Below are 20,204 nucleotides of genomic sequence, written 5' to 3' on the forward strand. Positions count from 1 at the left end.
AATGTTTTTTTCGATTTAGGAGAAAATGTATTTTTAATACCCCCCCCCCCCCTTTTGGAAAATGTTACGTTCCCAGGGGCGCGTTTACTAGGAATTTTATGGTTATTAACTTAATATAGAACAACCTGTGCCAAGCAACACCCTGAGATATAAAGATTTTGGTTGTTGTTAAGAAGTTTTGATTTTTTATCTTAATTTTCTTGCCATAGTAATCATGTGAATAAACATTTAGTCATTCAATAGTTTCAGTAGATTACTTTTACTTGCTAAGCATACTGTTTTTTTTTTACTTTTTGAAAGTAAACGAAATTTAAACTTGCCAGTAAGTTTGAAAGTAAGATATTTTCACAGAGAACAGTTTATCATATATACATGGATATGTACATTATCAAATAAAGTAAGCAAGGGCCCCTGATATATGAATTGTTTAAATTTCATACGTATTGAATTCAAATCCATAAATACATGTTTTGATCGTTGAATAAGGTTATTAAGTGCTTGTAGAACTGTTAAATTGATATGTAATATTTTGTTTACATTTATTTCTGTTAAATATATTTTCAAATATCTTTATATAGTGCAGACCTAAATATTTCTGTGTACGTTCCCTTTTACACTGGCCAGTTTTATTTTGTTGAAGAAAGTAAGATTTATATTTTCAAATTTTATTTTATATTAATGAATTTTCATGTTTTTGTATATACATGTATATTTACATATTTTGTGTGTACATGAAAATGTACATTGACATGTTTTGTTAATACAATGTACACTGGCAAATTTTGTACATGTATATATATTTAAGTTTTGTACATGTACATTAGCAAGTTTATACATGTATGTAAATAAATTTTGCGCATGTACATGAACAAATGTTATGTATGTCAATTGTCAAGTTTGGTACATGTGTACTGACAAAGTTTGGTACATGTACATTGACAAGTTTTGTACATTTATATGGAAAAAAATTTGATCCATTTATATTGATAAGTTCGTATATTGACTATCAAGATTTGCAAAAGTATATTGACAAGTTTAGCAATGTAAATTGAAAAGTTGTGCATATGTACATGGACAAGTTTTGTACATGTATATTTACAAGTTTGGTATATGTTTATTGACAATTCTAACACGACCCGCATTTTTCCCTATTGAACATAGAAGGACCGAAAGAGTGTGTTATTATGCAACAAAATCACTGTTGGCGTTCTATAATTAGACATGTGGTGTTATCATTATACATGTGACATAACCACTAAAAAAACGACGCGCTGAAAATAAGTACGGAAACAAATCAGGCACAATTCAGCTTAATAATAAGGTACAGGAGCATTAATTTGTTGATATTGTGTTAGAATCGAAACAATATATCCAAATCGGTGATTTTATCGCTTGATAAAATCACTGTTTGTCGTTCGGATACGCATCATCATCATTATATCACTCGGGCTACGCCCTCGTGATATAATTCCTCGCATCCGAACTCCAAACAGTGAATTTATTGAGCGATAAAATCACAGTTTTGGATATATTATTTCTTAATTTTTGGTACACGTTTATTGACAAGTTTTGTATGTGTATATTGACAACATTAGAACAATCATGTATATTGATAAACAAGTTTAGAACATGCATATTAACAAGTTTACTACATGTATATTGACATATTTGATACATGTGTATTGACAAGTTTAGTACATATGTGTATTGACATATTTGATACATGTGTATTAACAAGTTTAGTACATATGTGTATTGACAAGTTTAGTACATACGTATATTGACATGTTTAGAACATATGAATATTGACAAGTTTAGTACATATGTATATTGACAAGTTTAGTACATATGTATATTGACAAGTTTAGTACATATGTATATTGTCAAGTTTAGTACATATGTATATTGACAAGTTTAAAACATTATTATGTATATTGACAAGGTTAGTACATATGTATTTCGACAAGTTATTTGTATATAAAGTGCACTGAGAGATTGTTAGGCCTAAATGTTGTTAAGATATTATGTAAATTCCGACAATGAAATATAATAAATATTGTACCCATATATGGGTTTTGCTCTACTTTTTTTTAGCTCACCTGAGCACAAAATGCATTCAGGTGACCTTTTGTGATGGTAAGCCATCCATTGTTTGCTAATGTCAGTAATATCTTTATAGTGAATAAAGTTAATAACTGCTATTTTTACATCCCAGTGGTATAAATGTTTGCCTCTCAACCTAGGGATCATGGGTTCAAGCCCTACTTGGGTCACGATGAATGATTCGTCATATGACATCAGTATTGGTTGGTTCCAGCAAGTGGACATGAAAGTGATTTATTTAAGTTGCAAGGATGCAAGAACTTGTTTCGCGTTGAGCTTAAATAATATGTTTTAGAAAAATCCATGTCACTAAAAAATACATCCAAGGTCTAAAGGAGAGCATCAGAGAAGAAAAATTGTGGCATGACCTTGACCTTCAGTCTTAATTTCTTTAAGCTCTTCATATTTTTGTACAAATACCCAATTTTTTGTAGCCCATAACCAAGTATCCATTAGTCCAGTTTTGTGTGAATTGGTTTATGCAAAAGCTTTGTAGGCATTTCTATCGGCGATATATGACATATGACGCTTGTCTCAAGAATGTGACAAGAATGTGACAAGAAGCCTGCATGCCAAAGGATCCAAATATTTCTAGATATCATTTAAGCAGAGATACTTATGTTATGTTATATTAACACATCTTGTGATTGTTTTGCTGGATTTTAGGTTACACAACACTGTAAAGGTCATATGGTGACTTTCTAGCTATATTGGTGGAGGAAGACCCCAGAGTGCCATTTCCTGCATTATTTCAGGCACAAGTGGGCACATGAGTAGAACCACCAACCTTCCCTAAGCTCTATAGATAGCTTCCTCTCATGAAAGAATCCAAAGTCCTTGATGGGTTTTAAACCCACAGCGGTTACTAGGGCAACACAAGAAGTCTGTTCAACCTGTAACTTACTGATGCCAAAGTTATTTTATTTTGCTGAAGCAAAAACCAAGTAAATATAACATTCGTATATTATAATTTTCTTGCGGAATAAATTATGTATGGCTATTTTCTTGCTGACTTATATAAGAATTGCTATTTTCCTGCCGACTTATTTAAGGATTACAATTTTCTTGCCAACTAATTTAAGGATTGCTATTTTCATGCCGACTAAGGACAGCTATTTTCTTGCCGACTAATTTAAGGTCTGCTAATTTCTTGACTAATTAAATGATTGCTATTTTCTTGCAGACTAATTTAAGGATTGCTTTGAAATAGAGTTAATTATATAATAACTAAAATGAGCATCAGCACAGAAAACTGGCATGAAACAATGAAAACAAAAACCAAAATTTTCACAAAATTAGTTACAATTTTATTCATTATCAAATAAAGTTACCTATAGCACACAATTACAATGTACAAATGACAAATATTTACTCATATTGACTACTTTTTCTATCTATTATATCTTGAACTGAGATATTAACTGAATTATCTTATCATCCATGATCTTGTAATGACCTGAACACAAAAAATATGAAATGAAAAATGGCGACAAGTTATCCAATATCTTTCATTTACCTGAATATACAAAAGGTCATGAAATTACAAATGTCTTGAATTGACCAACATCTTAAGTGAGCCAATATCTTGAAATGACCAATATATCAAGTAGGCCAATATCTTGAAATGACCAATCTCTTAAGAAAGCCAATGTTCTGAAATGATTAATATCTTTGGCATATTATTTTGAAATTGACCAACATAATGGTTTGAATGATTAATTTCCTTGAGTTAACCCAATATCTTTGAACTGATTTAAAATTGACCAATACCTTGATGCGAGCTGACCTGAATATCTTTAGTATTGGCCAATACAATGTACTTTATTTAAACAAATATCTTGGAATTTAATAAATGAGTATCTGAAATTGACCAATACCTCATACTGACCAAATATCTTAAGGTGACCCATGTCTCAGGCTAATTAATTATCTTAGAATAGAATCAATCAATATCTTAGTTTGATAAATATCTTGAAACTAACCAATATCCTTAATCAACTTATGTCTCCAACTGACCAATATGAACTGACCATTATCTGAAAAAGATCATTATTTCAAACTGACCAATATCATAAAGTGACCAATACAATTTGAATTATACTTTGACTGACCAATACTTGTTAATAATAACAACTCCACAGATAACCTATGTGACATACAAAGAAATAGTAAAGTACTCTGAATGTACGTGTTTTTTTCCAGTCTTGTTCATGCCCACAAAAATTTCAAGTCTGTTGTGTAAGAACTGATTTTTTTTCTCAATTCAACCAGTTCAATAAGTGACAGTTTTCTCAAAATGTGGAAAAAAAACTATGTTCCAAAATTAATTACTGAATTACAGTTAACATTTTTGTATTTCATACAAGCAAATATTACACAATCGGAACAGAAATCAAAAACACTTGGAGTACAAAAATTATAATATTTGATTATTTTTAACTCATTTATTTGATTGTTTTTCAATCTTACAGTAAATGGAGACACTCTCGGCAAATACGAATTTTTCTCCATCTAATTCCAATGCACATACTTTTCCAGATACATTGTATATCACTCTGTTATGAACAGTAGTGCACCATGAAAGCTGTAAAAGTTTGTGTGTACCCTGGGATTAGATGAAAAGAAAAAAACACACACATTTTGCAGAGTTCAAGATAACATTAATACAATGCAAGATTTACACTTTGGTTTAACTTATGTCCAGTACCAGTACATGTATACAAATATAAAACGTTAAGCCAAATAGTATAACACAAGAAAAATAGCCATACATAATGTATGGCACATGAAAGCAATGACTTTGTCAGAAAATGAAGCACTCCTGGTCTATTACAAATCGTAATATAGTATCTATAATAATTGACATATTTACAATATATCTGAAGGAATGAATTTACAGTTACAAAAATTTTCAAAGAATTTACCTCCCTTGCCAAATCTGGCAGCCATTTTGGGGGGTATGTGTATAACATTAAAAGATGTGAGGAAATGAATCTTCTAAATGAAAAGAAAAATGGGAGATATTATCAAACAGTTAAATATAACTTAAATAACCAAAACCTGACATTTATACTACACATGTTTGTCTGACATTTAGACCTGACATGAATGTTGAACTTTAGCACACTACATGTATGTCTGACATTGCAACCTGACATGCATGTCAGATATTTACACATAATATCAATGTCTAATCTGAGCATAAAACATGTATGAGCTGATGTCTTTGTCTGACATTTACACATGACATATTTGCCTGACATTTACACTTGACATGTATGCCTGACATTTACACTTGACATGTATGCCTGACATTTACACTTGACATGTACATGTATGCCTGACATTTACACATGACATGTGTGCCTAACATTTACACTTAGCATGTGTGCTTTACATTTTCACTTGGCATGCATATTGACATTTACACATGATATGAATATGTGACATTTACATCCGACATTTACATCTAACATTTACACATGACATTTATATCTCCACAGCTTTTTACACACAACAACATCATTCACAAAAAATATTAAGACAACATTTATCCAATGTTCATAAAAATCATAAACATTTACTGTAACAAAATAACCCATAACCTTTTACATGTACATCGTAATTCTCACTTACTTACATTCAGAATTGCACATTTATAAATGCTGTAAAATGATATATCTCATCACTTATTGCAGTAACCCATTAAATCTATTAGGATTTAACCCGTTACTGCACTAAGGTGATGATGTATCATAACCATGTATGGAGACAAAAGAACACAGTATTGAAACTGCATGTCAAAAATTCGCCTTCAACATCATTAACAGATATTACAAATCTACTTGACTCTCGTTGAGCATCAATTTTCACAAAATTGAAGCGTAAAATCCAAAGAGTGGCATTTAAATATCGGGTGATCTTTCTTCGGACATTACTGTAATTATATTATGGAAAGAAAAATAAAGTTAAAAATATGAGAAGTAATGTATTATGTAAAGGGCTATTGATATCAGTCCAATGTAACTTGTATTGGACCCCTATACAATATGCTTGGCCAGATCACACTTTTCGGTATTTCTACACAATGTGCAATCCCGACCGACAAAAATACTGACAGAAAACAAGTCCTTAAACAAAATACTTTTATCATAACCAATCAAATAAACAATTAACATATATATATAAAACTTACACCATTAAAAAGTCAACAATATCATGATTTATTTTCAATATCTTTTACAAAAGTGTAACAAAATGTAGGATGAAGACACATATACACATAATTATGCAAACCAGATTCCACAATTTTATTTCTCACAAACACCTAAACACCAAGATTTAAACAAAAATAAAGAGTAAAAAAATATGTTAATAAACAATGCAATTCAGACTTTAAAACCTTGGCAAGAAAGTTTAATAGTCCCTTACTGATACCAAAATAAAGAGATTAATGTCCTTTACTAACAAGAGAAAATTCAGCGAACCAAGACAGTGTTCCAGTGCACCTGCCATTCATTATTTAATACAAGACAAACTCTGCAAAGCAATAACCTCTGCAAAGCAATAACCTCTTTTCAACAACAGTAACAAATTCTGCTCAAAAATACAAATTTCAAAAATAGATTTTAACTTCGCAAGAAAAACTCCCTCTCTACAACAACCAAACTTATTTGTTTCCAAAAGGGTATTGCTATGCAGAGGTTACACTCTAAATATATCTCTCTTTTCTTATAAGTGACTAGATTTTTAAATTTTAATCAGATTTGACCACGAGAAAATGTGAATAAATGGACTTGCCCTGGTTTGAATTTGGATCAGTCCGCTATTACATTTAACAATAATAATAGTAATATTAAACAGGCAACAGTCTAAGTGCTAATTGGTATGATTGTACACAAACAGCATAGCAATTTGCCTATTGTGGTATGCACTGAGCTTGTTGAAATGAATATTACACTTAGACTGCCTGATAATTTTCCATCTTGCTTATGTATTTTTAAATTTAACACTAAAATTTTCAAAAAAGCATTCAAAATTTGTCACAATCAATGAGGCAAAGTAATGGTTTAAATTTAATTTTCACTACAAGTTCAAAAATCTGTTTCTTTTTTATCCCAAATACTTTCCTTAAAAGACAAATGAAATTACATTAAAAATTTTTTTTTCCTCAATGAAAAAAAAATCGTGAAAAAATCGCGAAAAAAATGTTAGTACAACTAACAAGCCATTAATGTTTTTCTCAAAAATGTCTCAAACAATATGATTTTCCTACTTCAAAATAATCCTCTTGTTTTCCATTTTCTGGTATTTTGTAAAAATATCTTTCTCGTCTTGCCGGATGTGTAGACCTGATGTCTGGTGAGGAAATGTTGATGTAAACAGATATGATAACCTATGATGATGACTCTACATTATTCTCGATGTATCAACACAAATAGTCCCAAACACGCAAGGATTGCATACTGAAATACAAAAATAATATTCTATATTATAAATAGCTGCGGGTTCCTATTTGCAATGCCAGTTTTTGGCAAATTCAACCCATATTTTTACGAGCTTTAAAAAAAAATGAAAACTATCTAAAATTGTTAAATTATTTTTGTATAATATTTATGTTGTTTGATGTTATATGATTGTTATAATATTAGTTATAAAGATTTTTGACAGGTTATATGGCCCTATATAAACAGTTGTTTGTATAAATATATAACCCTGGCCATTAGGCAAGGGTGATATTGCAAATAATCGTTTATAAATAAACATATTACCTGTTAAGAACCTTTATAAAAAATTTTATAATACTATAACATTTATTTATTAGAGGAAAAAAATTAAAAATTTATTCATAAATCACCTGCGCCATGTGATTATCCAGTGAAAAACAACGTTACAAAAATGCAGTATTATGATATACAATATTGTATAATGATAAGGTGAATATTTAAGTCTATGAAATGTAAAATGTGATATTTACAGAGGCTGAAGATTTAGATATACACCAAAAACTTCATGCAAAATTTTCTGATTTTAACAAATTTTTGGTCATATCTTGGGCATCGATCCATCTAACCAGCTTTAATGGATAATAAACTAGTAATTATCGATAATTCTGTAAGTGACCACCCGCTTATCCCACATGATTTCTGAATCAGCAGTGAGACATGAGAGACAATGTCTAAAATGACCATTAGACTCAATGTTCCGGAAAAATTACGCCATGCCTGAGGATTGAACAAGCTGCCCCTGGATTACCGATCTGATGCTCTCTCTTTTAGGTAAGAGGTGGATATATAGCTAGCTATATAAATTGCCAATTAAGAAATTCCCTAAAAACTAGGGATGGCAATTTTAACCTATTTTTACATTCAATGTTAGGCATCTTATCCAAACATTCAAACGTACATTTGCATTCGTACTAAAAAATAAACTTTACCTTAAATTTCGGATAATCGTTCATCAATATAGTAACTATTCCTACATAAGGCACAAATCTGAAGAAGAAAAATATCCATATCATTACTAAACATGATAAAATTCAAGTTTATCACAATTAATACAGTAATAATACGAAGTTGTTATAACTTAAGGTCACTCTTTTCAATGTAATGTAAAATTACATATATTTTTTTGTCGTATGTATATTGCTAAATATTTACAATATCAATTACACAAATAACACTTAATCGTAAGAATATGTGTATTTTATATGCAAGTTTTATGTCAGATGATATTGCTGATAAAACATAAATGAATTACATTATAGTGGAATACATATTATTTCAATTACAAGTGTTTTAGTGCCTTGTGAGATCCTGACCTAATTTCAATCTTTTGTTTAGTCCGATTTTATGTCACACCAACACAGCAGAGGTCATATGGCAACTTTCCAGCTTTACTGGTGGAGGAAGACCTAGGTGCCCCTCTGTGCATAACTTAACAGCAATGGGCAATTGAATAGAACCACTGATGTTCCAAAAGCTAGGTGAATATCACATGAAAGAACTCGAAGTCCCTGATAGGGCCCACATCAGTGAGGGGCAAGCCATTTAAAGGACTTCCAACAAACGTAACCACTTGGACACAGATGCCCCTATTACTGCGCTAATGAAACTGACTCAAGTCAACTTCTAGATTTTTAGATCAAAATACTCCTACAAGTATAATATTACAAATTTATCAACATTGGTGAAGTTTTACCATAATAATCTTTGTTTGCATTACATTCAAAGATATGTACGTGTCAAATGAGTCAAGCTCACATACTGTATGTGTAGAAATATTCCCGGGCTTCAAATTTTCGCAATCTTTGCGGTGACATTTGACCCGCGAATTCTTGTTCAGCGCGAATATTTCTACACCAATAATTTCTTAATAGTCATATTTTCGCGCATCTATAGAACATTGTATATCAGGGTGTTCACAGCTCCGTATATAAAACAGTTTGCTACAGTATTATTGTTTGACTGATATGATTATCGGATTGAACAATACCATTGCACCACGCTATTTATTTCATAGTTTGAGTTATAAACGTCTTGACATCTGATCAGATTATATTTTGTTTTTCTAAACAAACTATACAAACAACACAAACATAAACGATTTTAACTGATGAAAACATGGAAAACAAAACACTATTACTCAGTCAACATTTTAACAATATCGGTGAAAAGATTATGGTCTTATTCAGTGCTTATACATTCTTTTGTTTGCCATAATCTGTCCGCAAGACAAATTTAATGTCTTTGTTCTGTACAATAGCGTATTGTTTGACGCCAGGTGTTGAAAATAACTGTGAAGTCCCACAACGATTACAGTAATAAAAAGTATGTAAAATTAAAGAAGGCTGCTTGCGAAAACCATTGCCTAATCTATTAAGAGTAATTTCTCTTATTTTTTTAACCTTATGGGTATGCGCGAATTTATGATTTTCGGCAGTCACCTCCGCAAATTCAAAATAGCGCGAATATTTGTATATACACCCAAAGTGGACCTTTCCGCGAAAATTTACTTCCGCGAATTTAAATACACATACAGTATGAGCCGTGTCATGACAAAACCAACATAATGGGTTTGCGACCAGCATGGATCCAGACCAACCTGCGCATCGACGCAGTCTGATCAGGATCCATGCTGTTCGCTTACAAACCCTATAACAAGTAGAGAAACTGTTAGCGAAGAGCATGGATCCTGATCAGACTGCGGGGATGCATTATGTTGGTTTTGTCATAACACGGCTCATATATGTTTAAATGTTGTAATGTTCTTACCCTCTAGCTCTCCCAACTACCTCCTTCTTTTCTAGCCATAACTGTCCAGGGGCATATAACCCTCTATCATCTACTGAGTTATTATCTCCCTTTGTCAAAAATCTTACTGTACCATTTTCTCTGAAAATTTTTTTAGAAAGAGAAAATGATAGTAATAATCGATTCATAGAAAACCAAATATAACATTGATGCTTGTATCATCTCCTTCACATCATCACATGTGAAGTTTCAATCCATTCCCTTCAGTAGTTTATGGAGATAATAGCTTACACACAAAAGCTTATTCAAGAATTTTTAAGTCGAAAAAGGGGCATAAATATGCAAAAAAGCAAATCAGAGTTATGGGACTTGTGCATGCCAATCATGTTAGATAATCACAGAGAACAAGTGTGTGAAGTTCCATTCAGTAGTTATGGAGATACCAGCTTACAGGTAAAAACTTAACCACAGGGACGCCGTCAAATGGGTGACTGCAATAGCTTGAGTATTCTGCGAATAGTCAAGCTAACAACGGAAAAACAAGAGTTGTCAGCAGGCCAACATGCTCAACTATTCTTAGTGCTTGATTTATAGTAAGACAAAGGCCTAGAAAATTTTCAAAGTCCAAAAAAGGGCAAAAATTCTATCAAAATCCATGTTACAACCTATTCTCTTCCGAAGTTTTTGGAGATACCAACTTGCAAGTATGACAGTGACACAGACATCAAAGTGAGTACAATGGCTCTCCTTGGTCTTTGAAAAGTCTAGCTCAAAATTGATATTCTGGCAAAATTCTTTTATTTTGATTTAGAACAAAAACTAAACCAACTGAGATAGTTCAGTTGTATAACTTTTTATGAAATCTCTCTAAAAGATATACTTTGTTCAAATTTGATATTACAAAATATTGATAATTGCTATGTACACAGTCTCAATGTAAATATCAAATGAACATGTTTTGTTTTGACCTCACACATTAAGTAGATTTGATGTGTTTAAAACTCTAAACACTATAGGTGGTCACAATATGAATGTATAGTGTCATTAAAAAACTGGCAGCTTTTTTTTTACGAAAAGACCAACTTTACTTGACCTGGATTACAGAACGCAGCTTCCCATACATAGTTTATTCATTCTCTTATTCAAATTAGACATATTAAGTAAGAATTTCATAGATTTCAATAAATTTCTGTAACCTCAAGGATGAGCACAGTATATCTTTAAAATTCTCTCCATTTAATCAGCGAAATGAGAGAATTTCCTTAAAACTGAACCTGCAAGCATATCAAAGGGCAGAAAAAATCCACAGACTACAGCATTCTTACTTTTCATGCACTTTCAATACTCTGTGGACAATAGGTATTTCTCTTCCCTCAATTTTGAACACAACAATTTCACCAGCTCTGATTGGCTCCTCACGATAATTTGTCAAGAATAACAGATCTCCTCTGTAGAATGCTGGCTCCATACTCCCACTGAAAAACAAAACATTCCACTCTAATATATGTTACTTTTATGAACACTGCTTCACATTATTATTGAACTGTTTATTTGAAAACTGGCTCCATACTGCCAAATACACTTTGAAGTGTTTCTTTTATGAACATTACTTCACATATGGAACTGTACATTGGAATGCTCACTCCATACTGCCAATCAAGAAAGATTAAATGAAAATTGCTTCATATATGAAAATGCTTAGAAATACAGTATGTATTTTATCAGGTGTGCAGGTAAAAAATCAAAAGAGCTGATTCGATGTCCTCAGATAATTAGTTTATACAAATTTATTTTTAGGTAGATTGTGTTGGGAGCTATATGTTTATTGAAACACCCTAGACAGACTAGACTTCCATTTCTGGAACCAACCTGTACTAAGCAAAGAATGTAAAGTTTCTTGCTCAAGGAAACAATGAATTGCCCCTGACGGGGGCTGAACCCACAGCAATCCTTAGATTACTGGTCCTGAACGTTAACCACTGGCTACGCCACCATCCTGCCACTATCCCATTTGATTTCTGAATCAGCAGTGAGAGAAAAAAAGATGATATTTTTACCTGAGAACCACCACGATTGGACTTTCACTTCCTGTAACCACCATCAAGCCTTTCCATATCATAAGTGCTGATGATACTATCATACCAAAGTTTAGAACCTGGTAATACAGCTGGAAAACAACAACAACAACATGACGATGTAATAAGTTTTTTTTCTCAAGACAATGTATATTTGGTTTTGTTGATGTTTTGATACTTGAATGAGCTGGGATTTACAAATATACAATTTATTTGGATGTTAATGTGTTTGGAGCTCCAAACACTTTGAGCCGCTGAAAATTCTGTTTTATTTACAAATTATAATTACTAAAAATACTTTCTCATAATCTATCTACCTCTAGAAGTTGACCAACAGACTTTATTGTCAATTTAAGTCCGTGACTGACACAATAGCATTCTCATGCTGCAATATGCAATCATGAAAAACAGGTGAGCTGTATCTATTAATTATTAATATAAATGAGCAAACAACCAGCTTGAAATTTTCAACGCATGCTAAAAGTGTTTGGGATGACAATTTTATTACAAATGTTTTACATCTACATATTGTCAATAAAAATGATTTCATAATTTTACAATTTACATGTATCTCCTTGTTTTTTCTCATGGACTTTGAAGTCCGTGATTTTCAGAAGAAAAAACTTCCGGTCATGAAATGCTAGAAATTAATATACCTACTGTAATAAAGTTTTTCATGATAAAAACATAAATTGGGTTTTTGATTTAAAAATGCCGTATACTTCAACAGTGTGTATAGACTAGTCCTATGTGATTCATGTATGACTAGAACTTTTGGTTAGCAATATGGGTCCATACAGCTAGCCAATGCTTCTCAAAATATGGGGACTGGGGAGCAGTCAAGGAGGACAGGTGAGTCTGAGGTGCAAAGAAGGAAAATAATTTAACTACATTCTAAATTTTAAAACAATTGTCTGCATGCAATAAATCTTATCATGTAATATGCAGTTTTCATTAAATTATTGCAGATTATCTGCACGATTCGCTACCTAACAACAGATATTCCAATAAAAGCCGGTTTTGCATAGCGAAACTAGTGGGTGGGGAAAAGATTTAGCATATGCGGTAGAATTTTCGGTGAGTAAAAGGTAGATTGTGCCTATAAATCTATACAAAATCCAACTTAAATTCGGTCAATACCTGTCTTTTATTCATTCGCCTGACATCATCCAAAAAATCAAAGTCAAATGCCCCCATTTTGTTATAAAATATCTGAAATTCAGATTTCAATTTTACACTGACGACAACTTCCGGTTAAATAGGCGCACTTGTTTATCGCTGTATAAGTTTAAGAATATGTTTCCGTTGATTTGACCTATTGGAATAAAAAAAACTTAAGCGAACGACAAAGCATGACTGGATTTATCAACTAATGTTGTTGTGTTTTTTGCTCGTTTTTTTGCGCGCGTATTAGAAACGGTAGACAGACGTTTCACTATTGAGACGGTTCACACCAAGACGGTTCACACCAAGACGTTTCACTCCCAAATGGGAGTGAAACGTCTTGAAGACGTTTCATTCCCTTTTTATACCAAAATTTTTCTAAGACTGATGATACATGTATACTAAAATAAATAGACTTTGTATTTAATAAAAATTAATTACACTTTTTGTTAATGACTATTTACTCCGTACTTAAGTTTGTGTATCATAATTGTTATCCCTGTTTCTATATTTATTATCGTACATGTGGAACAGGTAAGAATGCATTATTTTGTTATCATAAATACTTTTTAAACAGTAAATTATATTTTATAGACAAAATAATGAAATTTTAGACCCTGTATTATGTACGTATATGTAGAAGGTTTAAAACTTTGTCAAGCAGTACCTATATAGATAAGTAATTTAACTTAATGGCCATTGCAATCAGAAATGCCTTTAGATAAAATTAGAATAAAGGCATTGGGACTTTTTCAATATTTGTGATGTAAAATCATTATTTTGTGACTAAAATTCAATATAAAAGAAAAATTGTCTTTCATAACATGAGCCATCTTAAATCATAATAAAACTGATGATATTAAAGAATGATGATATTAAATATCAGAGAAGTTGCATGAAAACATATTAAAATTTACATACATTGTGGTTCATGTTCTTCTTCTTTATTTTTTTTTATTTTAATTATTTTTTTTGTGGGGGGGGGGGGATATATGTTGGAGACTGGATATAATTGTATTATCTTATAGTTCTTTACAGCTGTTAATGATAAGAATTCATAGGTGATTTTCTTTGCATTAAGTATATATTTGCATTCTGCAAATTTTCTAAAATAATTTATGTATATATCGGATTAAATATTATTTTAATTTGTTATATAAACAAAACTTATAATGGAGAAGTTTCTGTTTCCAAGACTTTTGTTTTAATTGGATGTCATCTATAAACAATTTTTATGGTCCAATAAACAACTGATTAGTAAACTGTTGATGCTAAAGTGCAGTGTTTATACAACTGATTTAATAGTGATGTCAAACTGTTAGTTGTTGGTCACAGTGTTTATACAACTAATTAGGTGATGAGATTATTGTTAACACCACAATTACCTACGTTTGTTTAATGGCTACTTTTTAATAAATTAATAAAGAAAAATTCAAAAGAATAATTAATTTTATACAAATCTTTTGCATATCATCGTTTAAGATACATGAAATAACAAATATTTTAATTTTATAATATTATTACTATATAATTGATATTTTTTATTATTTTAACAATAATTTTTTTGATAAAAATAATTGATATCAAGTTAATGACATTGTTTCCATGTGACTTATTTTTTATTAAAGTACTAATGACAATATTATTCTCAAGAGTTTATATTATAGTTTATATAAGTAAATTAGTTACTTAGTATGAATTCCTTTTTAACAATAAATTATTGTGTGTTTTATTTTGAGTAACCAACATCAACTATTAAACCATTTTTCAATGCAACAAAAATAAAAAAATGTATATTACATAACTTTAATTGCTTATCTACAACAGAAAAACATACATCAATATAAATAATCAATCCTGATATGGCTATTAAAAATGGAAATAAATTTGTTAACTTTCCTAAAAAATATCTAAAAATATGGGAGTGAAACGTCCATACAATTGACAAATTGGGAGTGAAACGTCTAGGTGTGAACCGTCTTGGGAGTGAAACGTCTCAATAGTGAAATGTCTTGGGAGTGAAACGTCTGACATTCATTAGAAACACATCAAATTATATAAAACACAAAAACGTGCTTCAGGAATAATACTGATTAAAAAGTATGATAATTCATCTTTTCCGTCATTCAGTGAAATAAAATGGAATCCGATCAGAGCCCGAATTCATTCATTCATTCATTCATTCATTCATTCATTCATTCATTCATTCATTCATTCAATCATTTCTTAGTCAGCTAAACATTATTTTTAAATGAAAAAAGTGTATATGCATTAATTAATATGAAAAAGGCAAAGCCTCAAAGCGAGCTCGATGTACTTTTTACGTGAAATAGTATGAAATAATCGCTCATTTTTATTTCAAATGCAGTAACGAGTGCGTGTGACGTCATACGTACTGTGTTAAATATGGCTCCGCCCCTGTCGTGAAAGGAATAACGAGTTTTGAAAACGTTGATAAAACGTTGTTTATTTTATTTCACTCTATAATTTTTCAAGCGAAATAAAGATTATTTAAAGTGAAATAAATGTAAAACTTAAAACGTTTGCGACATTAAAATAGCGTACTTGATTTGTTTGTTTTGCACGTGCTGTTTGGCGCTACATTGTGACGTCACGTAAACAATACTTTAAACGTCTGTACAGCGTTAACGACTGAATAAAAGATATTGGTGTTCGGATTCATTTTCTTAGTTAGACCATTTTCTTTCATTCTAGATAGTTTTCACAACAAAATTCGACAAAAAATTGTTTTTATTTATCAGATTTCAAACAAAATGGCGCCTTCGATTTTCATTTTTTATACACAGCTTCCGTTATTCTGGTTCCCTGTCCAATTATGGTTCCCATAAACGTGCGCGGGTGACCAGTCTACACATCCGTTTTCAGTCAGAATTCCTCAGTTTTTATCGTTATCTTTAAATTCGAAAGGTTGCGATGTGTCCAATTCGGTACTTTGGACGAAAGTTTTCAAAACCATCACTTAGCAGGTACTTGCGTTACTGTAAAGCTCGCTTTGCGAGCAGGCCCTTCGGGCCAGCTCGTCGAGCTCGCTATTACAATTCCAGTAAGAAATCAATTGCTTACATTTGTTTACACTAATTCCTAGACAATAGCGCAGATCTTTTAATCATGTACATATATTTTAACTTTCATTTCTTTTTTAATTTTTGCTTTCAGTATGGAAACGTTATTTCTTAAAACCAAAAAAAAACAACAACACAACAACAACAACAACAAAAACAACAACAAAAACAAACAAACAGCAGCAGCAGCAGCAGCAGCAGCAACAAAAACAACAAAAAACTGCAATATATTCAGTGTGGATATTTATATTTTCATATGATCAATTATATGACCTCCAACGACAACTTTTTGTGCTGGATACCTGTCATGTATTACCTGGATGAAGCGTACTATATGTAAATACTTAAGTAGACCCACAACTACATTTTAATCTGAGGCCATGTTACATGAGAAGAGGATGTTGTGTTAGACATAAAAGGACGTTGTATTTGACTATTTGACACTTATAAACGTGTGCTATTAACGTGGAGCATATAAGGGAGGTGGGTATATAATAGTATTACTGGGTTTACATTTTGGGCACATGCACACTCTAGGATGATACTTGTTTCAAATGAGGTCTGGAAGATGTTAGTTTATATGGATGTAATTTTTGCCATGGTTATTTGATAGAAACCAGAACCTGTACATATTTGAGTATAGTTTTTTTTTATATATATATAAAGGTGTATTTACCTTCTGATTTGAATACTTTAAGCAAGACTAGATGGTCAATGGACTCTGATAGAGATTTTGATTAAATGAAAACGCACTTAAATTATTACGGTTCTCATAAGTAAGTGGCGGGATATACGGGAGATTATTATATGATCTAAATATAGCTGCAATCTCATTGGTCAACGTGACTTTTTTATACATTGCTTACAGGTGTTTCGCAAACTGATTTCTGTATTGCTCTTCAGTTTTGCAAACAATATAGTCTAGCATCTTGCCAGGCAAAACGCAGCACATGTCTGTAGGAACGAAACCTCTTCATTGTCCCATATTAATAACTTAAAAAGAAGTATGTGTGGTGCTGGTTTTTTAGGTGGTACTGGAGGGGGTAGGTTTCCGAGTCCATGATATACTTTAACAAGTAATTAAGTCTGTGCCGTAATTTTCTCTGTTTTATAATGATATTCCGTTACATTGAAATAGTCACTCATCTTTATTCGGTATTTATTTAAAAATCCTTTTGGCAACATCAACACACAACTCAGTAAGTCCGTTTTTTCTGTTTTTAATTTAGTTTCCTTTTTTTTCATATTTACACCAACAGTTCTGACCGGTCAAAATAACAAATATATGTACATTAAATTGCACCGCAGAAAACTGCGGCACCAACCCATTACATGTTTACTGTATATCTGTCTGAATCCTTCTATTTTAAAAAGTTCTGTGTCTTTTATTAATACAAAAATAATTGTAACAAAGGTTTCAATAATTAACCAATGAAAAAATGACCATCAAACAGGAAAATATTAACCAATGAAAATACATTTGATCAAATATGAAATTGTAGATTTGGCCAATAAAATGGTTCGATTAAGACTTATTAACCCTTTACCTCATATATACGCGAAACAACGCACTTTCGACCCCCCCCCCCCTTTTAGGCCTGAAATAGTGAAAATATGCCCTATTTGGGCCCCAAACACATGTTTTCGTTTGAGAAATGTTGCTAAAAAAGTGAGCACTTTTTCGGCGCCGCCCCCATCCAAAAGATACATCAGGGGGTTGCCAGAAGGGGGATGTGCCCCCTTCTGTTTGGGGGGTTGGAGGGGGGCGTATTCCCCCTCATCGCCAAGAAAATTTTGGACTTGTGAGAGGCTTAAAATGACCCCAGGTCGATCATAAGGTAACGTGTAACCAACGCTGAAAAGCCTTTGACTCTATCTCAATCCCTTGAGAAGTTGCAGCACTTTGAAATAAATTTTGATGGAAAAAATCGAGGCAAAATAGTGATTTTTGGCAATTTTGAGATGTCCCCTCGTTGCCATAGTAACAGGAAATTTAAGACTGAGTATGTCGTTACAAAGGCAATGGTTCAGTCAACATTTGTGCCAAGTTTGATTAGTATTGAAGCATTTTTCATAGTTTCATAGCAGTTTGAACTTGTAAGAGGAGGCTTTTCAGTGAAATGGCCATTTTTCACAATATGCTCATGGGGGAAAGGGTTAACACGCCAGATGTCAAAAGTCAGCGGCCTGTTAATTCCTTTCTTTAAGTCAAACCGATAATCAAATAAGAAAACTTAAAACGTAAATTGCAATAAACATGTCAGAGGTCTGGCTAATTGATAATTTACATATTTCTGAATTTCAATATTTTAAAAACTTTTTATAACATAAACAAGAAAATATAATAATTTTACGAAAAGTATTTTGAAAGAATCAAATGAAAAAAAAAAACAGCATAACATAAGCCTAGGTTTGTGTAACTTGTTAGGGACATTGGCCGAAGCCAGAAGATGACCTCTATTGATTTTGAGGGCAGTAGATTAAAATCAACATGGTATTGATGACACACATAGAGACCGGATTGTCAAGCAATGTATACGTCAGTGCTTGCAGTGCTTTGATTATAGAATCATATTCACTGGCTGAATTGAATTTTTCCAGTCTGAAAATAGATTGATACTCATATTATATATCCATATACCGTAGACTGTTAGTTACGCGTGTTTATTAAAAACTATTGTTGCGGTTTGTTCTTTATGGCATATTTCTCAACTAAAATATCACTATTTTACTATCATAGTTAAAGGTTACACCGCAATGATGAGTTTAAACTTGAATTACTTTTGCATGTGCAGCATTCGCGTAGTTGTTGCACGCCTGGCACGTGCGTCTTTTTGCCGCGCTTCAACGAAGCCTATTCATATAATAAAACAATTATTGACTAGTGTGCCATTGAATATGATGTGGTATTCACCGGCAGAAGTCATATTGACCTCGGCATATGTCATCTGCCGTTGAATATCACATCATATTCAATGTCACACTAGTCAATAATTGTATAATAAAGCATGAATGAGATGAATATGACTGGAAGAGCTATTCCTAATAGTATGTATGGATTGAATACAAAGCGCGTAAGCTAAATAAATAAATAAATAAAAATCGAAAAAAAATGTATTTGCATTATTATAATCTCTCGTATATCCTGTCAGCACATATATAACTGATATTATGTACCCACCTGCCCACCCACGTAGATGACATTGCCACGAAAAAATAAACCCAACGAAATAATCAATTGACATCCACCCAACAAAAGTTAAGTACTGAATAATAAATAAAAAACAAAAACAACATGAAAGGAGAGACGAAAATTTGGTATTTATATTAATCATCAAAGTCATTTATCATTTAGGAAAGTGTCTTCAGATTAATGATTGTTTGCGCAGTGAGTTGTAGTACATGAATGTTTGCGCAGTGAGTTGTAGAACATTGGTATTTTATACATAAAATGCCAAAACAAATTTCACTTTACAAGAACCGTGGTATATTTTTGTACATATAAATTTAAAAGTTATTTTAGACCT

General features: G+C 31.8%; 1 protein-coding gene across 1 annotated transcript; it reads right to left on the reverse strand.

Annotated features, from left to right (window-relative positions):
• Positions 1 to 7,403: 7,403 nt before the first annotated feature.
• Positions 7,404 to 13,728, reverse strand: LOC132735133 (signal peptidase complex catalytic subunit SEC11A). The gene is made up of 6 exons (XM_060722034.1): positions 13,571 to 13,728; positions 12,413 to 12,522; positions 11,681 to 11,830; positions 10,377 to 10,496; positions 8,540 to 8,597; positions 7,404 to 7,568 (listed from the first exon to the last, which is right to left on the reverse strand). Exons 1-6 carry the CDS (start codon positions 13,625 to 13,627, stop codon positions 7,518 to 7,520), a joined length of 546 nt encoding a protein of 181 aa, XP_060578017.1. The 5' UTR covers positions 13,628 to 13,728; the 3' UTR covers positions 7,404 to 7,517.
• Between the last annotated feature and the right edge of the window lie 6,476 nt (positions 13,729 to 20,204).

This window comes from Ruditapes philippinarum, unplaced genomic scaffold (genome assembly GCF_026571515.1).
Source record: "Ruditapes philippinarum isolate M1 unplaced genomic scaffold, ASM2657151v2 ctg1554_1_1_1_1, whole genome shotgun sequence".
Lineage (NCBI taxonomy): Eukaryota > Metazoa > Mollusca > Bivalvia > Venerida > Veneridae > Ruditapes > Ruditapes philippinarum.

What these genes read in the sequence shown, in the direction of transcription:
- LOC132735133 (XM_060722034.1), bottom strand. Translation starts at nt 13,627, where the DNA reads ATGGGGGCATTTGACTTTGATTTTTTGGATGATGTCAGGCGAATGAAT. An exon ending in GTAGTTGGGAGAGCTAGAGG is followed by an intron (nt 8,598 to 10,376) that starts GTAAGAACATTA and finishes TTTCTTCTTCAG; the next exon opens with ATTTGTGCCTTATGTAGGAA. An exon ending in ACGATTATCCGAAATTTAAG is followed by an intron (nt 7,569 to 8,539) that starts GTAAAGTTTATT and finishes TTTGTATTTCAG; the next exon opens with TATGCAATCCTTGCGTGTTT.